General features: G+C 51.7%; 1 protein-coding gene across 8 annotated transcripts in view; it reads left to right on the forward strand.

Annotated features, from left to right (window-relative positions):
- Positions 1–20956, forward strand: part of tbxas1 (thromboxane A synthase 1 (platelet)) — a gene marked incomplete at its 5' end in the record, with an annotated part of 95312 nt that overhangs the window by 72346 nt on the left and 2010 nt on the right. For all 8 annotated transcript variants that reach the window (XM_084452673.1, XM_084452675.1, XM_084452677.1 and 5 more), the window contains 5 exons: positions 2830–2918; positions 3653–3801; positions 4713–4843; positions 5285–5605; positions 20227–20315. In XM_084452673.1, the coding sequence (XP_084308799.1) occupies positions 2830–2918; positions 3653–3801; positions 4713–4843; positions 5285–5605; positions 20227–20315 (779 nt within the window). The remainder of the gene's footprint in view (positions 1–2829; positions 2919–3652; positions 3802–4712; positions 4844–5284; positions 5606–20226; positions 20316–20956) is intronic.

Here is a 20956-nt window from a genome sequence, read left to right on the forward strand (position 1 = left end):
ACCAGTCGCCCCGAGGTATCAGAGCATAGTGGTCGGGAGGGGGTGTAGGGTTTGACCATGGCCTGGAGGTAGGAGGGGGCTGTTCCTTTCATTACCCTGTAGGTTAGCGCCAGAGTTTAAAACTGGATGCGAGCCGCTACAGGGAGCCCGTGTAGGGAACGGAGGCCCCTGCCCCCGCCTCAGCCCCTGCCCCAGCCTCATCCCCATCCCCAGCCTCATCCCCCAGCCCCTGCCTCAGCCCCTGTCCCAGCCTCATCCCCAGCTCCAGCCTCAGCCCCGGTATGTCTAGCTGCTGGCCTCTCCCCCGGTGTGAGGACCTCATCCCTCATGTGATCCAGCTTGTATTGATTGCTGGGCGGTCTAGCGTGTCAAGACAAAGAGCAGATAGCCAAGTGAGATGGACAGGGAGACGTAGAGACCTTGTCCAGCACCCCCCCCTCTCCCCGTTCTACCCTCCTCTCCCATGTCCTGCACCCCTGGTCAGAGCTGAGGGGTCGCTCTGATGCCCGACCCCGCTCTATCGCCCCCCTCTCCTCCTCCATCCCCCCCTGCCCCCACCCCGCTCTATCGCCCCCCTCTCCTCCTCCATCCCCCCCTGCCCCCACCCCGCTCTATTGCCCCCCTCTCCTCCTCCATCCCCCCCTGCCCCCACCCCTAGTCCGTTCTGCTCCACTCCACCGGGAGCTTGAGTGGAAGCAACTTTGTGGAGTGTTCTGTCCTTCCTGCAAAGACACCGTTCGCCTCTGTGTGTGTGTGTGTGTGTGTGTGTGTGTGTGTGTGTGTGTGTGTGTGTGTGTGTGTGTGTGTTAGAGGAGATGGAGAGTTTGATTGCCCCCTCCCTCCCTCTACTCTCCAGCCAGCAGAGCGAGAAACATGCAAATCTCTTCTCTCTGGAAACTAAAGACAGAAAGAGAGAATTCTCCATCATTCCCTCCCTCCTCTGTTCCACTGTGTCCGTGGTGCTGGGAGGAGCTTGTCCTTAATGAGGAAATGAATTAACAAAATCTGTTTTGATTCATCATCATCAGTTTGCCGTTCCCTTGGTAACAACCTCAGTAATGCTGCTGACTCCAGCAGGCTTTTAATTGGTTGCGCTCAGTCTGCGTCCTGGTTGGTCCACCATGTGGGTGAGGAGGAGAGGAGCTTGGGGAGGAGGAGAGGAGCTTGGGGAGGAGGAGACGCTCACACCTGCTTAATGCAACCGGATGAAACGGCAACATTCGCCTAGCCAGGCTTCGCCAGACCCAATTCACTAGAATGCAAAAGGGTATGAAAACTCTCAGTTCATTTCGAAGGGGCGTTATCAACGGGCACAGATCCATGCCTATGGACACAATTGGATAGACCTACAACCAATCAGAGCAAGGAAATGTGGGTCATTGTATCAAGTGGGTAGTCATTATATCAAACCAGCCCCATATTAGATAAACAGTTGTGATTGGGTACAGTCATTATATCAAACCCGCCCCATACTGTATTAGATAAATGGTTGTGGTTGGCCCGATCAGTATCTGGCAGGGTGGAAATCAGTTTGAATGGGAGGATGACCAGACTAATCTGTGGATTGAAACAGAATATGAGCAGAATGTGAGACCATGTGATCAGGATGGCGACGCCTCCTATTCCATCATACACAGTTAGCTACCAAATGAGAGTGTTAGAGCAGGGGTGTGGGTTTGATTTGAGCTTTGGTAGGGACACGCTGGGTTGTGTTTGTTGTTTCACATAGTCTGGATTGAATCTGGGTGGCGGCCGAATCAGATTAATTTCCGTCGCCACTGATTGGGCAATGTGACAACGAATGACAAGGTTTATCCACAAAACCTACATCTGTTGAGTCAGACTATAATCTCACCTGTAACCCTGATGCATCTCCTGCCTCTCCTGATCCTGCCTTTCTTCAGCTTTGACCCCAAAAAATACTAATGTCCATTTTTGGACACCACCTGCACCACCAGCTAGCACTTACATTACAGTTTACATAGGCAGTAGGACACAAACTAAACTATTATCATTGATACAACTCTGTACAGAAAAAGAATTGTCGGTAAACATATTTTATTCCCTATTGTTCAATAACTTTAATCTTACTTGCTGCCTAATCAAAATTCCCGCTGTTGCCGTCGATGCTCGATGTGCTGTGAGCTGCTGAGCTCGCCAGGCAGGCTGGGTCACAGAGGCGAGGGAGGGAGGGGGGGAGTAGGCTAGCCTGTACGTTGTTGATTGGATAGCTTGCTGAACGCAGCTGTCAACCTGGCCTTAATTCCCAACCGTTTTGTTTTCACAAGTTGTGAATGGTAATTAAAAACTACAGTTTTCACTCTGTATTATTTTTGGTAGGGACAATTTGTGTTTCCGTGGCTTTGGTATGGACATGTCCATAGCGTCTATATCTAAAACTACGCCTATGTGTTAGAGACTCTACAGGGATAGCCAACACATAATGGCCTACCATGTAGGCAACTCCTCTGGAACTATTTGTGCACTCTCCTGTTAGTCATGTCTCTCTTATGACGTATCTAGCCCATGTTTACTGCTCTGTAAATGTTCTTAGCCAATAGACAAACATTTTCCAGGAGCTTGCTCCATCGTCTCGTTGAGAGAGGTCAGGGAACAAACTTTTTTTTGCTTCCCTCTGGAATATGTAGGGGTGGGACTTATACCCACCCTCCCACTGCTCTTTTTTTTTTAAGTTTGTGATTTGATTTGATTTGAGTGACAAATACAGTATAAGCCTAAAGTAGTCTAACAATGGAGTGACGTTAATGGGTTCATTGTTTGTTATGAAGTGAATGAAGGCCTGAGGACGGTGTGTGTGTCCCCATGCAGATGGTTCCTCTCATCAACATGGCCACAGACTCCCTGCTGAGAAACCTGGATGCCTACGCAGAGTCAGGGGAGAGCTTCGACATCCACAGGTCACTCACTCACTCACTCACTCACTCACTCACTCACTCACTCACTCACTCACTCACTCACTCACTCACTCACTCACTCTCTCACTTTCTCACTTACTCACTCACTCGCTCACTCGCTCACTCACTCACTCACCCACTTTCTGTGGGTCACTCACTCACTTTCTCACTCACTCTCACTCACTCACTCACTCACTCACTCACTCACTCACTCACTCACTCACTCACTCACTTTCTCACTCACTCACTCACTCACTCACTCACTCACTTTCTCACTCACTCACTCACTCACTCACTCACTCACTTTCTCACTTACTCACTCACTCACTCACTCACTCACCCACTTTCTGTGGGTCACTCACTCACTCACTCACTCACTCACTCACTCCCTCACTCACTCACTCACTCACTCAGTCACTCACTCACTCACTCACTAATAACTACTGTAACTCTAACTAACTCAGATAATGACCTAGTATTACATTACATTACATTACAGTCACGCTTTTATCCAAAGCGACTAACAAAAATTGCATTGAACGTAGGAAAAGCCAATGTACTACTACTTACTAGCCAGCACTCACAAGTGCATCTTTCTAAAACATGTGACTAAGAGCATAGTGCTGAAGGCAAAGTGCAAGAATAGCAATCTAAAATACAATAGGTTAATAGTGCTATTAACTATCCCCTCAGGTGCCTGATCGTGGTCATGCTGAGTGTTTCTATGCGCCCCGCAGGTGTTTCGGCTGCTTCACCATGGATGTCATCGCCAGCGTGGCGTTCGGCACCCAGGTGGACTCCCAGAACGACCCCGACGACCCCTTCGTCCGCCACGCACAGAAGTTCTTCTCCTTCTCATTCTTCAGACCTATCATGTTCATCTTCAGTGAGTACAACGTTCAGGATCAAACCTATCGATTGAGCGCAGCTTAAGGTGCCTGCACACTACTTTAACCAACACTAACGTTGGATTGGTGTGCAGTTCGTTGGTGACTGTTGGCGTCGGTTGGATGGATTTTTTGTCGGTGAATAACAGCTGCCAACTTCAGAATGTTGTGTGTTAGGAGCTAGTTGGCGTTGGTTGGGGCGGTGTGCAGGTTCCATAATACCAGCTGTCAAATATCAACAGTCTAATCGCAACATACTTGCTTCCTGTCCAGACAGTGTGTGTGTGTTTCCTAGTACCAGATGAGACAGAACCGGCCAAACCCTTTTGTAATACCAGTACATCATGTAATGGATTTTAACTGATATAGTCAAAAAGGATTTACCAAGATTCGCTCAAACAGGTTAAGTCTGGTTTATTGAGGAAACAATACGAGCGCAAGGACTTCCTGGACAACGCAACATGAGTGGTTCATCCAAAGAAGTGAATTCAAAGCTTGTCATGCGCAGCCTTATATTCAAGCAAAACACAGGTAGGGCGCTTTGAGGATGTGATTGGCTAACCCATTGCACGTCATATGAAATGGCAGGCGTGGCCGAGAATACAGACATGTGACATGAGAAAAGGCGGCAATTTCTTGGAGAAAAAGGGACAAAGGATGGTTGTTCTGGAGTAGACAGATTTCTAGGTGTGTGGACCTCCTGGAGGTCATCCCGTCTATGTGAACGGTTGAGGGAGGTGGTGAATTACAAAAGGAGAGAGAGGACAAAGGTTTAAGGTGTTTGGAATAGAAAGGTCTTGAGGCCAGTTGTAAATTCTATGACAATCAAACCCAGAATGCGTGTGCGTGTCCCAGTAGCAGATCAGACAGGGTGGACTAACCTGGTACTCCGTCTCCCTGCCCTGTCTAGTTGCCTTTCCCTTCCTCATCGGCCCGCTGATCAACCGCCTCCCCAACAGGACGAGAGACGAGATGAACGGCTTCTTCACCAGCTGCATCCAGAAGATCATCAGACAGAGAGACCAGCTGCCTCCAGACCAGGTAGGGTCCTGCTGACCTGCAGTCTCTCCATTCAGGCCAGGACAGACCTTTTGCCTGTTCAAATTATTGTGCTTTTTGTTCAGTTGTGTTTTGTTATACTATGCTTTTAAACCTGTAGCACTTTGAGATTTTTTTAATGAAAAGTGTTACAAATAAAATATTATTCTTATTCTTATTCTTATTCTTATTCTTATTCTTATTCTTATTTTTATTTTTATTTTTATTTTTATTTTTATTTTTATTTTTATTTTTATTTTTATTTTTATTTTTATTTTTATTTTTATTTTTATTTTTATTATTATCATTCACTTCTAATATATAGTTGGTGTAGATGAGAATATTGAACGTAGTGGGTAGAAATAATTAAGGACATAATAACACACAATGTATAAACATAATGTGTGCGTGTGTGTGTGCGTGTGTGTGTGCGCGCGTGCGTAGCGGAGGCGAGACTTCCTCCAGCTGATGCTGGATGCGCGGAACAGCAGAGAGCGCGTGTCGCTGGAACACTTTGACGTGGTGAACCGCGCCGACGAGGCGGCGCCGCCCGCCCACCAGGAGAACGGGTCTCCCGGGCGACCCCAGGGCGGCCAGAAGAGGGGGATGACGGAGGACGAGGTGGTGGGACAGGCCTTCATCTTCCTCCTGGCGGGTTACGAGACCAGCAGCAACACGCTGGCCTTCGTCTGCTACCTGCTGGCCGTCCACCCCGACTGCCACAGCAAACTGCAGAGGGAGGTGGACGAGTTCTGCGAACGATATGTAAGTGTGTGTGTGTCTGGTGTGTGGGCATGGGTGTGTGTGTCTGGTGTGTGGGCATGGGTGTGTGTGTCTGGTGTGTGGGCATGGGTGTGTGTGCAGTATTACTCCGCAGAACACTCCCTCTACTGCTGTGGTGTAATAACCTGCTACCTCTGCTGTGGTCTAGTAACCTGCTACCTGTAGTGTAGTAACCTGATACCTGTGGTGTAGTAACCTGATACCTGTGGTGTAGTAACCTGATACCTGTGGTGTAGTAACCTGATACCTGTGGTGTAGTAACCTGATACCTGTGGTGTAGTAACCTGATACCTGTGGTGTAGTAACCTGATACCTGTGGTGTAGTAAAACCTGATACCTGTGGTGTAGTAAAACCTGCTACCTGTGGTGTAGTAACCTGCTACCTCTGGTGTAGTTAAAATTTTTAACTTTAAAACATTGCATTACATTACATTACATTATTTACATGTTTTATTTACGTTTTAAAGTTTAACATTTGCCATAGTTAATAACTCAAGTAAATGTTCACCCGCTAATCAGATACCTCAACGCGAGTCTCTCAACACCATTTAAGATGTAATGCATCATCCCCTCGTTCTGAAGAGGAACAGAACGAGGGGACTGGAGAGAAGAGAGGGATTTGGGACGGAGGTGTGGAGAAAGGAGAGCTGCCCTGCGCCCGGATTGTGTTTTCAGATGAAAAATGTTCAATCTGTCACGGTCTGATGTGAAGACACCCCGTCTGAGAGAGACAGAAGAGAGAGAGAACCAGAGTCCTCCCAACCTCAGTCTGAGGGAATGGAGTCTGCTGTCTGTCCAGTCTGCTTCGTGGGACAGACAGGCAGACAGACAGACAGACAGACAGACAGACAGACAGACAGACAGACAGGCAGGCAGGCAGGCAGACAGATAGACAGACAGACAGACAGACAGACAGGCTGACAGACAGGCAGACAGACAGGCAGACAGACAGACAGGCAGACAGGCAGACAGACAGACAGACAGACAGACAGACAGACAGGCAGACAGACAGACAGACAGACAGACAGGCAGGCAGACAGACAGGCAGGCAGAGGGAGGAGGAGACTCTGAGGTCACATGTTAATCTCATTCTGCGTCTCTGAACGAGGCTCACAGGAAGTAGAGGAGACGGAGGTGTCTCCGGCTTTAACAGAATGCCCCATTAACCACTCCCTTCAAACACACACACACACGCGCGCACACACACACACGCGCGCACACACACGCACACACACGCACACACGCATACACTTAAGCGGCACTGTCAGGGCCATCATGCATTGTGTGGTATAAACAGCTTTAATTGTTGACATAAACATATCCTTGTTAAATCCACTCTCCCTGTCCTGAATCATAATATCCTGTTTTACCAAGGACAGGAAGACAGGCAGAGAGACTGAGATAGACAGACAGACAGACAGACAGACAGACAGACAGACAGACAGACAGACAGACAGACAGACAGACAGGCAGGCAGGCAGGCAGACAGACTGAAATAGACAGACAGAGATAGACAGACAAACAGGCAGACAGAGATAGACAGGTAGACAGGCAGACAGAGATAGACAGACAGGTAGACAGGCAGACAGGCAGATTGAGATAGACAGGTAGATAGGCAGACAGAGATAGACAGACAGGTAGACAGGCAGACAGGCAGATTGAGATAGACAGACAGAGATAGACAGACAGGTAGACAGACAGACAGACAGGCAGATTGAGATAGACAGACAGGTAGACAGGCAGACAGGCAGATTGAGATAGACAGACAGAGACAGACAGACAGGTAGACAGACAGACAGGCAGATTGAGATAGACAGACAGGTAGACAGGCAGACAGGCAGATTGAGATAGACAGACAGAGATAGACAGACAGGTAGACAGACAAACAGGCAGACAGAGATAGACAGGTAGACAGGCAGACAGAGATAGACAGACAGGTAGACAGGCAGACAGGCAGATTGAGATAGACAGGTAGATAGGCAGACAGAGATAGACAGACAGGTAGACAGGCAGACAGGCAGATTGAGATAGACAGACAGAGATAGACAGACAGGTAGACAGGCAGACAGGCAGATTGAGATAGACAGACAGAGATAGACAGACAGGTAGACAGACAGACAGGCAGATTGAGATAGACAGACAGAGATAGACAGACAGGTAGACAGGCAGACAGGCAGATTGAGATAGACAGACAGAGATAGACAGACAGGTAGACAGAGGGTCAGTCATGCAGACCAGAAGGCAGGATCAAAGCCGGCTGGGACTTTGTTCTGCTGACATCTGGTTACTGTGGGTGGGGGGGGGGGGGGGATCTCAGCCCTCTCTCTCTCTCTCTCTCTCTCTCTCCCCCCCCCCCCCCTCTCTCTCTCTCTGTCTTTTTCTCTGCTCCTGCCAGGTGATTGTATCTGTCGATCTGTCCATCCACCTCTGTACACAGCTCTTTGATTGTCTTGTTCCGTTGTTCTCATTGTTCCCGATGGCGCGTCTCCCCCCTGTCCCTGCTGTGAGGGCGTTCCTACAATCCCCTACCTGGGACGCCCTGTCTGCCTGTGCAGACCTGGCTCCTTCTACTCGTGACAGAACGGCTACTGTGCCAAGATGAAGAACATTCACATGTACAGTACTACAACTGTCTGGTAAAACATACCAAGATGAAAAGGCAGTTGCCAGTCTCTGCTGTTATCTGCTGTCAGGGGGTCCATGGTTAATCTGCCTGGTTAGCAGAGGGGGCTGAGCACAGGGGGTCCATGGTTAATCTGCCTGGTTAGCAGAGGGGGCTGAGCACAGGGGGTCCATGGTTAATCTGCCTGGTTAGCAGAGGGGGCTGAGCACAGGGGGTCCATGGTTAATCTGCCTGGTTAGCAGAGGGGGCTGAGCACAGGGGGTCCATGGTTCATCTGCCTGGTTAGCAGAGGGGGCTGAGCACAGGGCGGCCATTAGGTGAGGTGACTCTGACTGAAGGTGTGAGACGGGAAATGGAGGAGAAGAGAGGGATGGGAGGAGGAGGAGGAGGAGGAGGAGGAGGGAGCGAGAGGAGAAGAGAGGGATGGGAGGAGGAGGAGGGAGCGAGAGGAAAAGAGAGGGATGGGAGGAGGGAGGGAGGGGGGAGGGAGAGGAGGGAGGGAAGGAGGGGTAGATAAGAGGAGAAGAGAGGGATGGGAGGAGGAGGAGGAGGAGGGAGCGAGAGGAGAAGAGAGGGATGGGAGGAGGAGGAGGAGGAGGGAGCGAGAGGAGAAGAGAGGGATGGGAGGAGGAGGAGGAGGGAGCGAGAGGAGAAGAGAGGGATGGGAGGAGGAGGAGGAGGAGGGAGCGAGAGGAGAAGAGAGGGATGGGAGGAGGAGGAGGAGGAGGGAGCGAGAGGAGAAGAGAGGGATGGGAGGAGGAGGGGGGGGGTGAGAGGAGGGAGGGAGGGAGGGAGGGATGGAGGGATAGATAAGAGGCAGAAGCCAATGCTCTCTCCTCAGCTCATAGTCGTCCCAGCAGACCCCTTGTGAGAGAGTCTGATCTTGAAGAGGAGTGAGTGTCAGAAGCAGAGCTGCTCCTCATCGCTGCTCCTCGTCTCTCTGAAGTCCAGAATGAAGACGATGAAGAGACAGAAGTCCCACTAATGGGCCCCCGGTGGTTGAGCGAGGACACCTGGTCATCTGGCGCCCGAGGCGAGGAGCCGTGGGACTCGCTGGTGTTCAGACATGACCGTCATGTTGACTTTAAAGCCAATCGAAAGTAGTCGCCAACTGTATTTAATCAAAAGCCATTGATTTTGTTCACCTCTCAGTTTCAATGTGAGCCGGTCACTGTTTCTGTGTGTGGAAAGCAGGTGTGAATATAGTGGAATAAGTGCAGGTTTAAGGTCTCAGGGAGGGACGAGGGTCCAGGACAGGAGCAGGGGGACAGCATGAGGGACAGGAGCAGGAGCAGAGGGACAGGGACAGGAGCAGGGGGACAGGGACAGGAGCAGGGGGACAGGGACAGGAGCAGGGGGACAGCATGAGGGACAGGGACAGGAGCAGAGGGACAGCATGGGGGACAGGGACAGGAGCAGGGGGACAGCATGGGGGACAGGGACAGGAGCAGGGGGACAGCATGGGGGACAGGGACAGGAGCAGGGGGACAGCATGGGGGACAGGGACAGGAACAATAACAGGCTATATTCTTACAGGCTATTTCATTACCATCACCCTCCGTGAAAACTTGATGAATGCTGATATAATGAATCTATATACGTTTAAAATGTTGACCGAGGTGTTTGAGAAACACTCTTCAACAGGGGCGTGCACAGACATTTTGGGGGGCAGGTGCTCAGTGAAAAATTAGGGCACCTTGCGTGGCGATATGTTGACAGGAGGGGGGTGCTGACAGATAATTTGTATTTTGATTGTCGCGCGAGTTGTCGACGGGGGGTGCTGACAGTTTTTATTTTTTTATTTTTTTTATTTTATTGTCGCGCGAGTTTAAGTATACTGATACAGTAGCTTAACATTCTGTACCAACAACAAATTCGACCGACATTGGTCGTGTGGTGGTCATCATTATGTTAAATCAATGTAAATCCTAGCATCTAGCTTGTGCACATCCCTGCTCTTCAAGGTCATTACTTGGGGGAGGCAGGGGGGTTATTTCTGACTCCAGGTAATAAGTGGTCAGGAGCAGTCGGTCAGTTGTGGTTGGTGTGTTTGGGGCTGGATGGTAATAAGGCTGGCTGGCTGGCTGGCTGGCTGGCTGGATGGATGGTAATAAGGCTGGCTGGCTGGATGGTAATAAGGCTGGTTGGCTGGCTGACTGGCTGGCTGGCTGGCTGGCTGGTTGGCTGTGTAGCTGGACTGAATTGAGCTGTGTATAGCAGAGCAGAGAGATCCCCGCAGGTCATTGTGCACCATCACATCATCCTGAAAATCACATCATCCTGAAAATCACATCCTGGAAATCACATCATCCTGGAAATCACATCATCCCGAAAATCACATCATCCTGAAAATCACATCATCCTGAAAATCACATCATCCTGGAAATCACATCATCCCGAAAATCACATCATCCTGGAAATCACATCATCCTGGAAATCACATCATCCTGGAAATCACATCATCCTGGAAATCTAGGGCTCCTGATGTTTTGAGGGGAAGGTGAGGGGGCTAGGGATGGGAAGCAAAACACATAGCCTGTCACTCCCCCCTAGCACACAGAATCCCTGACCCTGAAACTTGAACTCAGTGTGTGTGAGAGAGAGAGAGAGAGAGAGAGAGGGAGAGGGAGAGAGAAAGAAAGACAGAGAGGGGGGGAGAGGGATAAAGAGAGAGAGGGGTGGGGGAGAGAGAGAGAGAGGGAGAGAGAAAGAAAGACAGAGGGGGGGATAAAGAGAGAGAGAGAGAGAGAGAGATGGGGGGGGGGGGGGGGTAGAGGGAGAAAGGGAGAGGAATGTGTTTAGAAACCAGAGGATGGAGAGGGTGATATAGACCAGGAGGATTTTCAAGAGGAAAAGAAAAGGAGAAAAGAGTTTAGAGGATTGGATAAACGTCTGGTCATCAAGATCTCTGCTGAATCCTCTCTGAGCTTCCAGATGGATGTGATATGTTAAGTGAGTGTGTGTGTGTGACTGTGAGTGACCTGCCATAGACGGGGCTGTTTGTGTGTGTGTGTGTGTGTGTGTGTGTGTGTGTGTGTGTGTGTGTGTGCGTGTGTGTGTGTGTGTGTGTCCCGTCTTGTCTCTGTAAAGAGCCTGTGTGCTCCCTGATCACCTGATGTCCGTCACGTCACCGAGAAACAACGGCAGAGAGGGAGAGAGAGAGAGGGAGAGGGAGAGAGAGAGAGAGAGAGAGGGAGAGAGAGAGAGAGAGAGGGAGGCTGATCCCTGAGAAACACACAGGCTTTTCACTATCCTTTAACCAGTCAGTCAGTCAGCCAGTCAGTCAGTCAGTCAGTCAGTCAGTCAGTCACAGTCAGTCAGTCACCCAGTCAGTCAGTCAGTCAGTCAGTCAGTCAGTCAGTCAGCCAGTCAGTCATCCAGTCAGCCAGTCAGTCAGTCAGTCAGTCAGTCAGTCAGTCAGTCAGTCAGTCAGTCAGTCAGTCAGTCAGTCAGCCAGTCAGTCAGTCAGTCAGTCAGCCAGTCAGTCAGTCAGTCAGTCAGTCAGTCAGTCAGTCAGTCAGTCAGTCAGTCAGTCAGTCAGTCAGTCAGTCAGTCAGTCAGTCAGTCAGTCAGTCAGTCAGTCAGTCAGTCATCCAGTCAGCCAGTCAGTCAGTCAGTCAGTCAGTCAGTCAGTCAGTCAGTCAGTCAGTCAGTCAGTCAGTCAGTCAGTCATCTCTCCACAGGGCTGAACTGTGAACTGACTGCTGACGTCAGGCTACATAGCAGCAGGGTTATGTCTGTCCAGCACCTCATCCCCTCATCCTCTCATCCCCTCAGCGTCCTGGCCCCTCATCCTCTCAGACCGTCATCCTATCAGCCCCTCATCCTCCCAGCCTCTCATCCTCCCAGCCTCTCATCATCTCAGCCCCCCATCCTCTCACCGTCCTGGTCCCTCATCCTCTCAGCCCCTCAGCCTCTCAGCCTCTCAGTGTCCTGGCCCCTCATCCTCTCATCCCCACAGCGTCCTGGTCTCTCATCCTCTCAGCCCCTCATCCTCTCAGCCCCTCATCCTCTCAGCCTCTCATCCCCTCAGCGTCCTGGCCTCTCATCCTCTCATCCCCTCATCCTCTCAGCGTCCTGGCCCCTCATCCTCTCAGCCCCTCATCCTCTCAGCATCCTGCCCCTCATCCTCAGTGTCAGGTTCATCCCCACTGGATTATTAATGCTCAGCGTCTCCCAGTCTGCAGTGTCTCCCCAGGAAAGCATCGATTAAACAAGCGTCCAGTGACCTGTAGAACGCATGGAGAACCTCTCACTACTGTGACCTGTAGAACGCATGGAGAACCTCTCACTACTGTGACCTGTAGAACGCATGGAGACCCTCTCACTGCTGTGACCTGTAGAACGCATGGAGAACCTCTCACTGCTGTGACCTGTAGAACGCATGGAGAACCTCTCACGTCTGTGATCTGTAGAACGCATGGAGAACCTCTCACTGCAGTGACCTGTAGAACGCATGGAGAACCTCTCACTGCAGTGACCTGTAGAACGCATGGAGAACCTCTCACTGCTGTGACCTGTAGAACGCATGGAGAACCTCTCACTGCTGTGACCTGTAGAACGCATGGAGAACCTCTCACTGCTGTGACCTGTAGAACGCATGGAGACCCTCTCACTGCTGTGACCTGTAGAACGCATGGAGAACCTCTCACTGCTGTGATCTGTAGAACGCATGGAGAACCTCTCACTGTAGCAGTAGTTCATGTGAAAGGAGCCGGCGGTTTTCTGTGTTGACAAGACGAGACTGTGAGGAGAGTCGTCATGTTTATAGCTGTTATATTTGTATTCTGGATCTAACCATCTCCTGCTGCGCTGTAACGACCGGCAACAGACGGAGACATGAAAATGTCCCCATCCTTGCGAGGACCCTCTCTGTGAGGACCATATAGAATAGGCCTCGGGGGAAGAGAGGAGCCCTATGATATGCCAGCCTGAAATTGTCGTAAAAAAACACAATGTTCAGTCACTCTGTGTTCCTCCCTGTTTGCCTGGTTGATGTGGGATGAATGTCAACAGCTGTCACACTTCTGGCAAACCTCCCCCAGCTCCTCGTACTGCCCCCCCTGGGGTATCTGGAGTGTGCTCGCTCTGCACAGCTGGGCTGGGAAGGGGCCCGCTAGGGTAGACGCTGTATTCAGCAGGCGCCAGGGAGTCAGGGGACCCCTCGTGCGTCAACGCCGCGCGCCGTGGGTCTCATCGGGATCCCGTCCTTGACGGCAGCGATCGTCAGACGCTCTTCTCTCGTCACCCTCCCTCTTCTCCCCCTCCCCTCTCCCTGTTCTCTCCGTCATCCCCGGCACATCCCTAGGAGTGGTACATCCCTAGGAGTAGCACATCCCTAGGAGTGGTACATCCCTAGGAGTAGCACATCCCTAGGAGTAGCACATCCCTAGGAGTGGTACAACCCTAGGAGTAGCACATCCCTAGGAGTGGTACATCCCTAGGAGTGGCACATCCCTAGGAGTGGTACATCCCTAGGAGTAGCACATCCCTAGGAGTAGCACATCCCTAGGAGTGGTACATCCCTAGGAGTAGCACATCCCTAGGAGTGGTACATCCCTAGGAGTGGTACATCCCTAGGAGTGGTACATCCCTAGGAGTGGTACATCCCTAGGAGTGGTACATCCCTAGGAGTGACACATCCCTATGAGTGGTACATCCCTATGAGTGGTACATCCCTAGGAGTGGTACATCCCTAGGAGTGGTACATCCCTATGAGTGGTACATCCCTATGAGTGGTACATCCCTAGGAGTGGTACATCCCTAGGAGTGGTACATCCCTAGGAGTGGTACATCCCTAGCAGCCAGTTTGAATGATTAGAATGTAGGAGGATGCAGGGTCACATGCCGGAGTTAGTCTCCCAACTCCTCTGACTCATAAACGAGATGAACACACACATTACACACACACTGCACACACTGAACACACACATTACACACACACTGCACACACTGAACACACACATTACACACACACTGCACAAACTGAACACACACATTACACACACACTGCACACACATTACACACACAGTGCATACACATTACACACACACTGCACACACTGAACACACACATTACACACACATTACACACACACTGCACACACTGAACACACACATTACACACACACATTACACACACATTACACACACACTGCACACTACACACACACTGCACACACACACTGCACACACATTACAAACACATTACACACACACTGCACACACTGAATACGTAAAACACCGCTCATCTGTCACACTACACTCTGCACACACGCCGTACATATACTCACGCCATTCTGTATATACTGTAGTACGTAAATTGCATTTGCGACCCCCTTTTTCAACAGTATATTGTATTTTGTATATTGCACTGTTTTGTTTGCACTGTATTTTGTATTTGCAGTTTTTTTTTGCGGTCTAAGCATCCGTGATGGTACTGTACTGTAGCAGAAGGGGCTCAGCACGGCTTCACATCCCAGCTGCTCTGTGAGCTCCGCCCAGGGGAGGGGGGGGGAGGGACTCCAGAGCAGAGCCCAGGGGAGGGGAGGGACTCCAGAGCAGAGCCCAGGGGAGGGGGGGGAGGGACTCCAGAGCAGAGCCCAGGGGAGGGGGGGGAGGGACTCCAGAGCAGAGCCCAGGGGAGGGGGGGGAGGGACTCCAGAGCAGAGCCCAGGGGAGGGGAGCGGAGGGACTCCAGAGCAGAGCCCAGGGGAGGGGGGGGAGGGACTCCAGAGCAGAGCCCAGGGGGGGGGAGGGACTCCAGAGCAGAGCCCAGGGGAGGGGAGGGAGGGACTCCAGAGCAGAGCAGAGCCCAGGGGAGGGAGCGGAGGGACAGAGCAGAGCGTAGAGCTCTATCAGAGGGATTGGGTTCATGGACCCTGTCCTCCCCTGGGTGGAGCCTGAACACCCCCACCTCAGGACCACTGGACCAGACCTTAAGCCCCTCACTACTCTGCCTCCTACAATACAGAATAGGATGCTGTGTGTGTGTGTGTGTGTGTGTGTGTGTGTGTGTGTGTGTGTGTGTGTGTGTGTGTGTGTGTGTGTGTGTGTGTGTGTGTGTGTGTGTGTGTGTGTGTGTGTGTGTCTGCGTGTGTGTGTGTGTGTGTGTGTGTCTGCATGTGTGTGTGGGTGCCTTACTCAAACCCCCTCCACATAGACACACCCTGCCCTTCCTGTGTTTGTCATGTTGATAGGAAGAAGACAGTGCTGTGTGTGTCTCTGTATGTGTGTGTGTGTGTGTGTGTGCTGTGTGTATACACCAGTCCAGCCAGGTGGGTTTTAGTATTTGTCATTCAAATCATTATCTTAATTGCTTTGCATTCAGAGGTAGCTTGTCTGCCAAGAGAATGGCCAGAGAATCACAGCTACCTTCCTCTCTCCTTTAGAGACCAGCTCCTCTCTTCCTCCCTCCTCTCTCCCTCCCTCCTCCCTCCCTCCTCTCTCCCTCCCTCCTCCCTCCCTCCTCTCTCCCTCCCTCCTCTCTCCCTCCTCTCTCTCTCCCTCCTCCCTCCCTCCTCTCTCCCTCCCTCCTCTCTCCCTCCTCTCTCTCTCCCTCCTCTCTCCCTCCTCTCTCCCTCCCTCCTCTCTCCCTCCCTCCCTCCCTCCCTCCCTCCCTCCTTCCCTCTTCTCTCCCTCCCTCCTCTCTCCCTCCTCTCTCCCTCCCTCTTCTCTCCCTCCCTCCCTCCTTCCCTCTTCTCTCCCTCTCTCCCTCCCTCCCTAACCTGGCCTTTCTCTTGGTGATAAGAACATCATATATTTTCACCCACTTTCAGCAATTAGTGAAACCAGTTAACAACGGGCCGCTGGATTCATTATCCGGAGTGGTAATTGGAATCCGTGGAGAGCAGGATGGGAGCTCACGTGGTCAGGATGGCACGCCAGGCCGGCGGCGTGGACCGTTGAAAGACTACACGCTGACTCCCAAGTGCTCTTCCATCTCGTCAAAATCAATGATTGTTTTATTTTGCGGCATTATGATGATCAGCGGTGTGTACGTGGATGGGGATTAGTCAGTTGTGGAAGCTGTGAATCCTCACTGAGTGAGACCGCGGTGAGACGGTGCCGTGGGCCTTGTGTTTGCAGAGAAGAGAGATCAGCTTCCCTGCCTTAGTTCCCGTTAAAAGGCAATAGAAACCGACAGTCATGGCGTTTGTGTATTAACATTAACAACACCCCAGAGCCATCTCTCGTTTGAACATATACGCTTCTATCGCCATCAATCGAACCGTCTCCATGGCAACGCAGCGGGGGAGATGGGGTTGAGTGTTCCCCACCCACCCGGCCCCGCGCCTCCCTGACTGTCTCCATCACCCCCCCTGCTCCTCCCACACTGTCTCCATCACCCCCCTGCTCCTCCCACACCTGAGAGCAGAATGGAAACTGGAATATAAGAATATAAACTAGCCTGGATGACTGGGCTATTGGTATGGACAGACAGACAGACGGAAAGAGAGACAGACAGGCAGACAGACAGACAGACAGACAGACGGAAAGAGAGACAGACAGGCAGGCAGGCAGACAGACAAACAGACAAAGCTCCAACACTGTGGTAAACTAGGCATGAAGAGAACGGTTAGATCTCTCTCTCTCTCTCTCACAGTAATTGGTTGTGTTTCTGCTCCTAACAGGGGGCGGGGCCACCCAGGCACTTTGACTACCAATAAGAACCCAAGAGACACGTCTCCCAGCGAACCGCTGGTCTCTCTAAACGAAGCTCGTTTGCAGTTGAAAGCATCGTAGCAACACTGAGGAGCAAAGGCTGTTCCTCTGAGTCTGCAGGCCTGTGAGAGAAAGAGCGTTTAGTCAGGGGAACACTGACCTCAGGTCAGTCTCGGAGGCAGTGGAGTGTATGAGAGACCTGTGTGACCTCCTCTGACCTCTGACCCTTACCAGAGTGGTCCTACCAGATCTGCTGGAGTCCGGAGGGCTTCCCCTGTGGTCCGAGAGCTTCTGGAAGGTTCTCCTAGCCCAGAAGGGAGGTCCAGCGATCTGGTCAGGGCTTTGGGCTCAGTCTCGCAGGACGATGGGTCAGGGAATGAGCGCAGAGGTCATTGACTGTATGTGTGTGTGTGTGTGTGTGTGTGTGTGTGTGTGTGTGTGTGTGTGTGTGTGTGTGTGTGCACGTGTGTGTGCCCCCTGGTTCCACACAACCCCTCCATTAACAGCTTAGTGCCGCTCCAGCTGCCTGCGTTATTCCTGTCTGGCCTCGTGCTGGATGGGTATGGAACACACACACACACACACACACACACACACACACACACACACGTGTGCGCGCACACACACACACGGCCACACTTATCACACTGAAGTATTTCTATACATCCGCCTGGGAGTAAGTGAACTGTGAACGCAACACAACCCTCGTTCCAGATGTCTCCCCTTAGCGTCTGTCTGTCTCTCCGACTCCTCCCCCCACTCCTCCCCTCTCTCTCTCTCTCTCTCTCCCCCTCTCCATCAAGCTCTCACTCTCCCCCTCTCTCTCTCTCTCTTTACCCCTCTCCATCAAGCTCTCACTCCCCCTCTCTCTCTCTCTCTACCCCTCTCCATCAAGCTCTCACTCCCCCTCTCTCTCTCTCTCTCTCTCTTTACCCCTCTCCATCAAGCTCTCACTCCCCCTCTCTCTCTCTCTCTACCCCTCTCCATCAAGCTCTCACTCCCCCTCTCTCTCTCTCTCTCTCTCTTTACCCCTCTCCATCAAGCTCTCACTCCCTCTCTCTCTCTCTCTCCACCCCTCTCCATCAAGCTCTCACTCCCTCTCTCTCTCTCTCCACCCCTCTCCATCAAGCTCTCACTCCCCCTCTCTCTCTCTCTCTTTACCCCTCTCCATCAAGCTCTCACTCTCCCTCTCTCTCTCTTTCTCCACCCCTCTCCATCAAGCTCTCACTCCCCCTCTCTCTCTCTCTCTCTCTTTACCCCTCTCCATCAAGCTCTCACTCCCCCTCTCTCTCTCTCTCTTTCTCTACCCCTCTCCATCAAGCTCTCACTCCCCCCCTCTCTCTCTCTCTCTCTCTCTCTCTCTTTACCCCTCTCCATCAAGCTCTCACTCTCCCTCTCTCTCTCTTTCTCCACCCCTCTCCATCAAGCTCTCACTCCCCCTCTCTCTCTCTCTCTCTTTCTCTACCCCTCTCCATCAAGCTCTCACTCCCCCCCCCTCTCTCTCTCTCTCTCTCTCTCTCTCTTTACCCCTCTCCATCAAGCTCTCACTCCCCCTCTCTCTCTCTCTCTCTCTCTCTCTCTCTCTCTCTTTACCCCTCTCCATCAAGCTCTCACTCTCCCTCTCTCTCTCTCTTTCTCTACCCCTCTCCATCAAGCTCTCACTCCCCCTCTCTCTCTCTCTTTCTCTACCCCTCTCCATCAAGCTTTCACTCCCCCTCTCTCTCTCTCTCTCTCTCTCTACCCCTCTCCATCAAGCTCTCACTCCCCCTCTCTCTCTCTCTCTTTACCCCTCTCCATCAAGCTCTCACTCCCTCTCTCTCTCTCTCTCTCTCTCTCTCTCTCTACCCCTCTCCATCAAGCTCTCACTCCATCCTCCCCCACTCTCATCCTCTCTCTCCCTGTCTCTTTCTCTCTGTCTCTCTCTCTCTCTCCATCCATCTTGCTCTCTGATCCCAGTGAGCGGCCAGGTGACCGGTCAGATCGGCCGACAGTAACTGGATGACCTTCCGTTCCATCGCTCCCCCCCCCCCCCCTCTCCTACAGAACAGTGTCCATCGGCGTGTTCCCCTCCCCAGGTCCCATACGGCCGCCACGTGTCGCTGTGCCAGCCCCCCCGGGGGGGGTGGGGGGGGTGGGGTGGGGGGGCTTTCTGTTGTCACACAGATGCCGTTCGAGCAAACAAAGGGCTTAATTCGACAGCTAAAGAGTCGCCACGCTCCGCCTCACGCGCCCACATCCCACGACGCCCTGCCGACGCCATGTCACGCCCCACCGCGCGGAGAGAGGCTGTCTGGTTTGGACGCGCACTCGCACAAACACACACGCTTATAAACACACACACACACAAACAACTCGCCTCTGACAAACTAGCCGAGTCAGCCCTTAGAGACGCCCCTCTGGGTTTGGATAAGGGGCTGTCATTGAGCGTGCATAACGAGGAGGCCGTGATTGAATACAGATGCTGCTGCTGCTCTGGTATTCCGTCCCCGTGGCCTGTCGCTAGAGCAGGCATAGAGCAGCGCCTCGCAGGCATAGAGCAGCCCTGCAGGCCAGAGCAGCCCTGCAGGCGGAGAGGACCCTGCTGCATACACAGCGCGCTTTTAACCGATCTCTCTGTCTGTGAGTGGGAGAGAGGGCGAACCGTACGAGCCAACCGGCCGGCGAGTTCCCCCGTGATCGCTCAGAGAGCGCTGCTCAGTTAACACACCTACGGCGAGGTGTGTGTGTGTGTGTGTGTGTCCCCGCAGAGCTCTTAATACTCATTAAGGACATGTCACTCCCCCCTGGGACTGTCTAGCCCAATGAGAAGTGACAGCGAGGCCAGGCGGCGTGTCTGCGTCACACAGGCCGCAGGACTGAGGGGCTGAACTCATTACCTCACAGGCAGCTTATTGGACGTCCTAAACTCGCTCGTTCATGAGCAGCTGTCTGGCTGCCGAGAACCGCAGATCACCGCTTGCAAATCAATGGCACTCTGCTGCCCCCTGCTGGCAGCTAGAACCGCTTTCCACCGCCCTGGTCCGTGTTCTGTAGAGTTCTGTACTGTGTTTACCCTTTTAACCCTGAAAATACAGTGACAACATTTTGAATATTAATTGGATTTTCCCTATAATACTAGAAAGCGCAGTTTCTCAGCTTTCAGCAAGTGTTGGAGTGAGGATTTTTTTAGATTTGTTAGATATTTTTTTAATCTTATTAAATATTTGTTAGATATTTTTAAAATGTTGCCGGTGACGTGGTCGTATCGAAAGGGTTAAATGAAGCAGGCTCACGTTGGTCGTGACGGCGTGTTGTTCTGTGTTGTTTTGGGTTGCAGGAGTCCCCAGACTACAGCAACGTGCAGGAGCTGAAGTATCTGGACATGGTGATCTCAGAGGCCCTGCGTCTCTACCCACCTGGGTTCAGGTGCGTCTCTACCCTCCTGGGTTCAGGTGCGTCTCAGCTGAGGTATCTGGACATGGTGATATCAGAGGCCCTGCGTCTCTACCCACCTGGGTTCAGGTGCGTCTCTACCCTCCTGGGTTCAGGTGCGTCTCAGCTGAGGTATCTGGACATGGTGATCTCAGAGGCCCTGCGTCTCTACCCACCTGGGTTCAGGTGCGTCTCAGCCAAGCTCTCAGTAACAACGTGTTATAGACGTGTTACTGTACTTTATTGAGTTGATTTGAGCAGGGACAGTGCATACCAATCCACCGTGATAGACATGAAGCATGAATAAAAACTGTAAATATGCATTAACAGGGTTGATCATGTTCAGCTGCAGTCCCTGGGCTGATGTTAAAGCCTGGTAAAAGACATGATATAGAAAGACATTTTAGAACTAATATAATAAAAATAGCACATTTAAAAGGTAATTTGTGCACAACCAAGATAAACAATTAACTACAGTAAGTTAAAGAGTGTGAAAGTGTAAAGAGTGCTAGGAAGATACAGAACAGGATACAACAAGATTTGGGGCTTTTCAAATGATCAGATACATACAGCTGGCACCTGGTACTCTGTTCAAATAAATCATAACTCAGCAGTCCTACTGCTGTCGAGGCATC

Source organism: Borostomias antarcticus (genome assembly GCF_949987555.1).
Source record: "Borostomias antarcticus genome assembly, chromosome: 18".
Classification (NCBI taxonomy): domain Eukaryota; kingdom Metazoa; phylum Chordata; class Actinopteri; order Stomiiformes; family Stomiidae; genus Borostomias; species Borostomias antarcticus.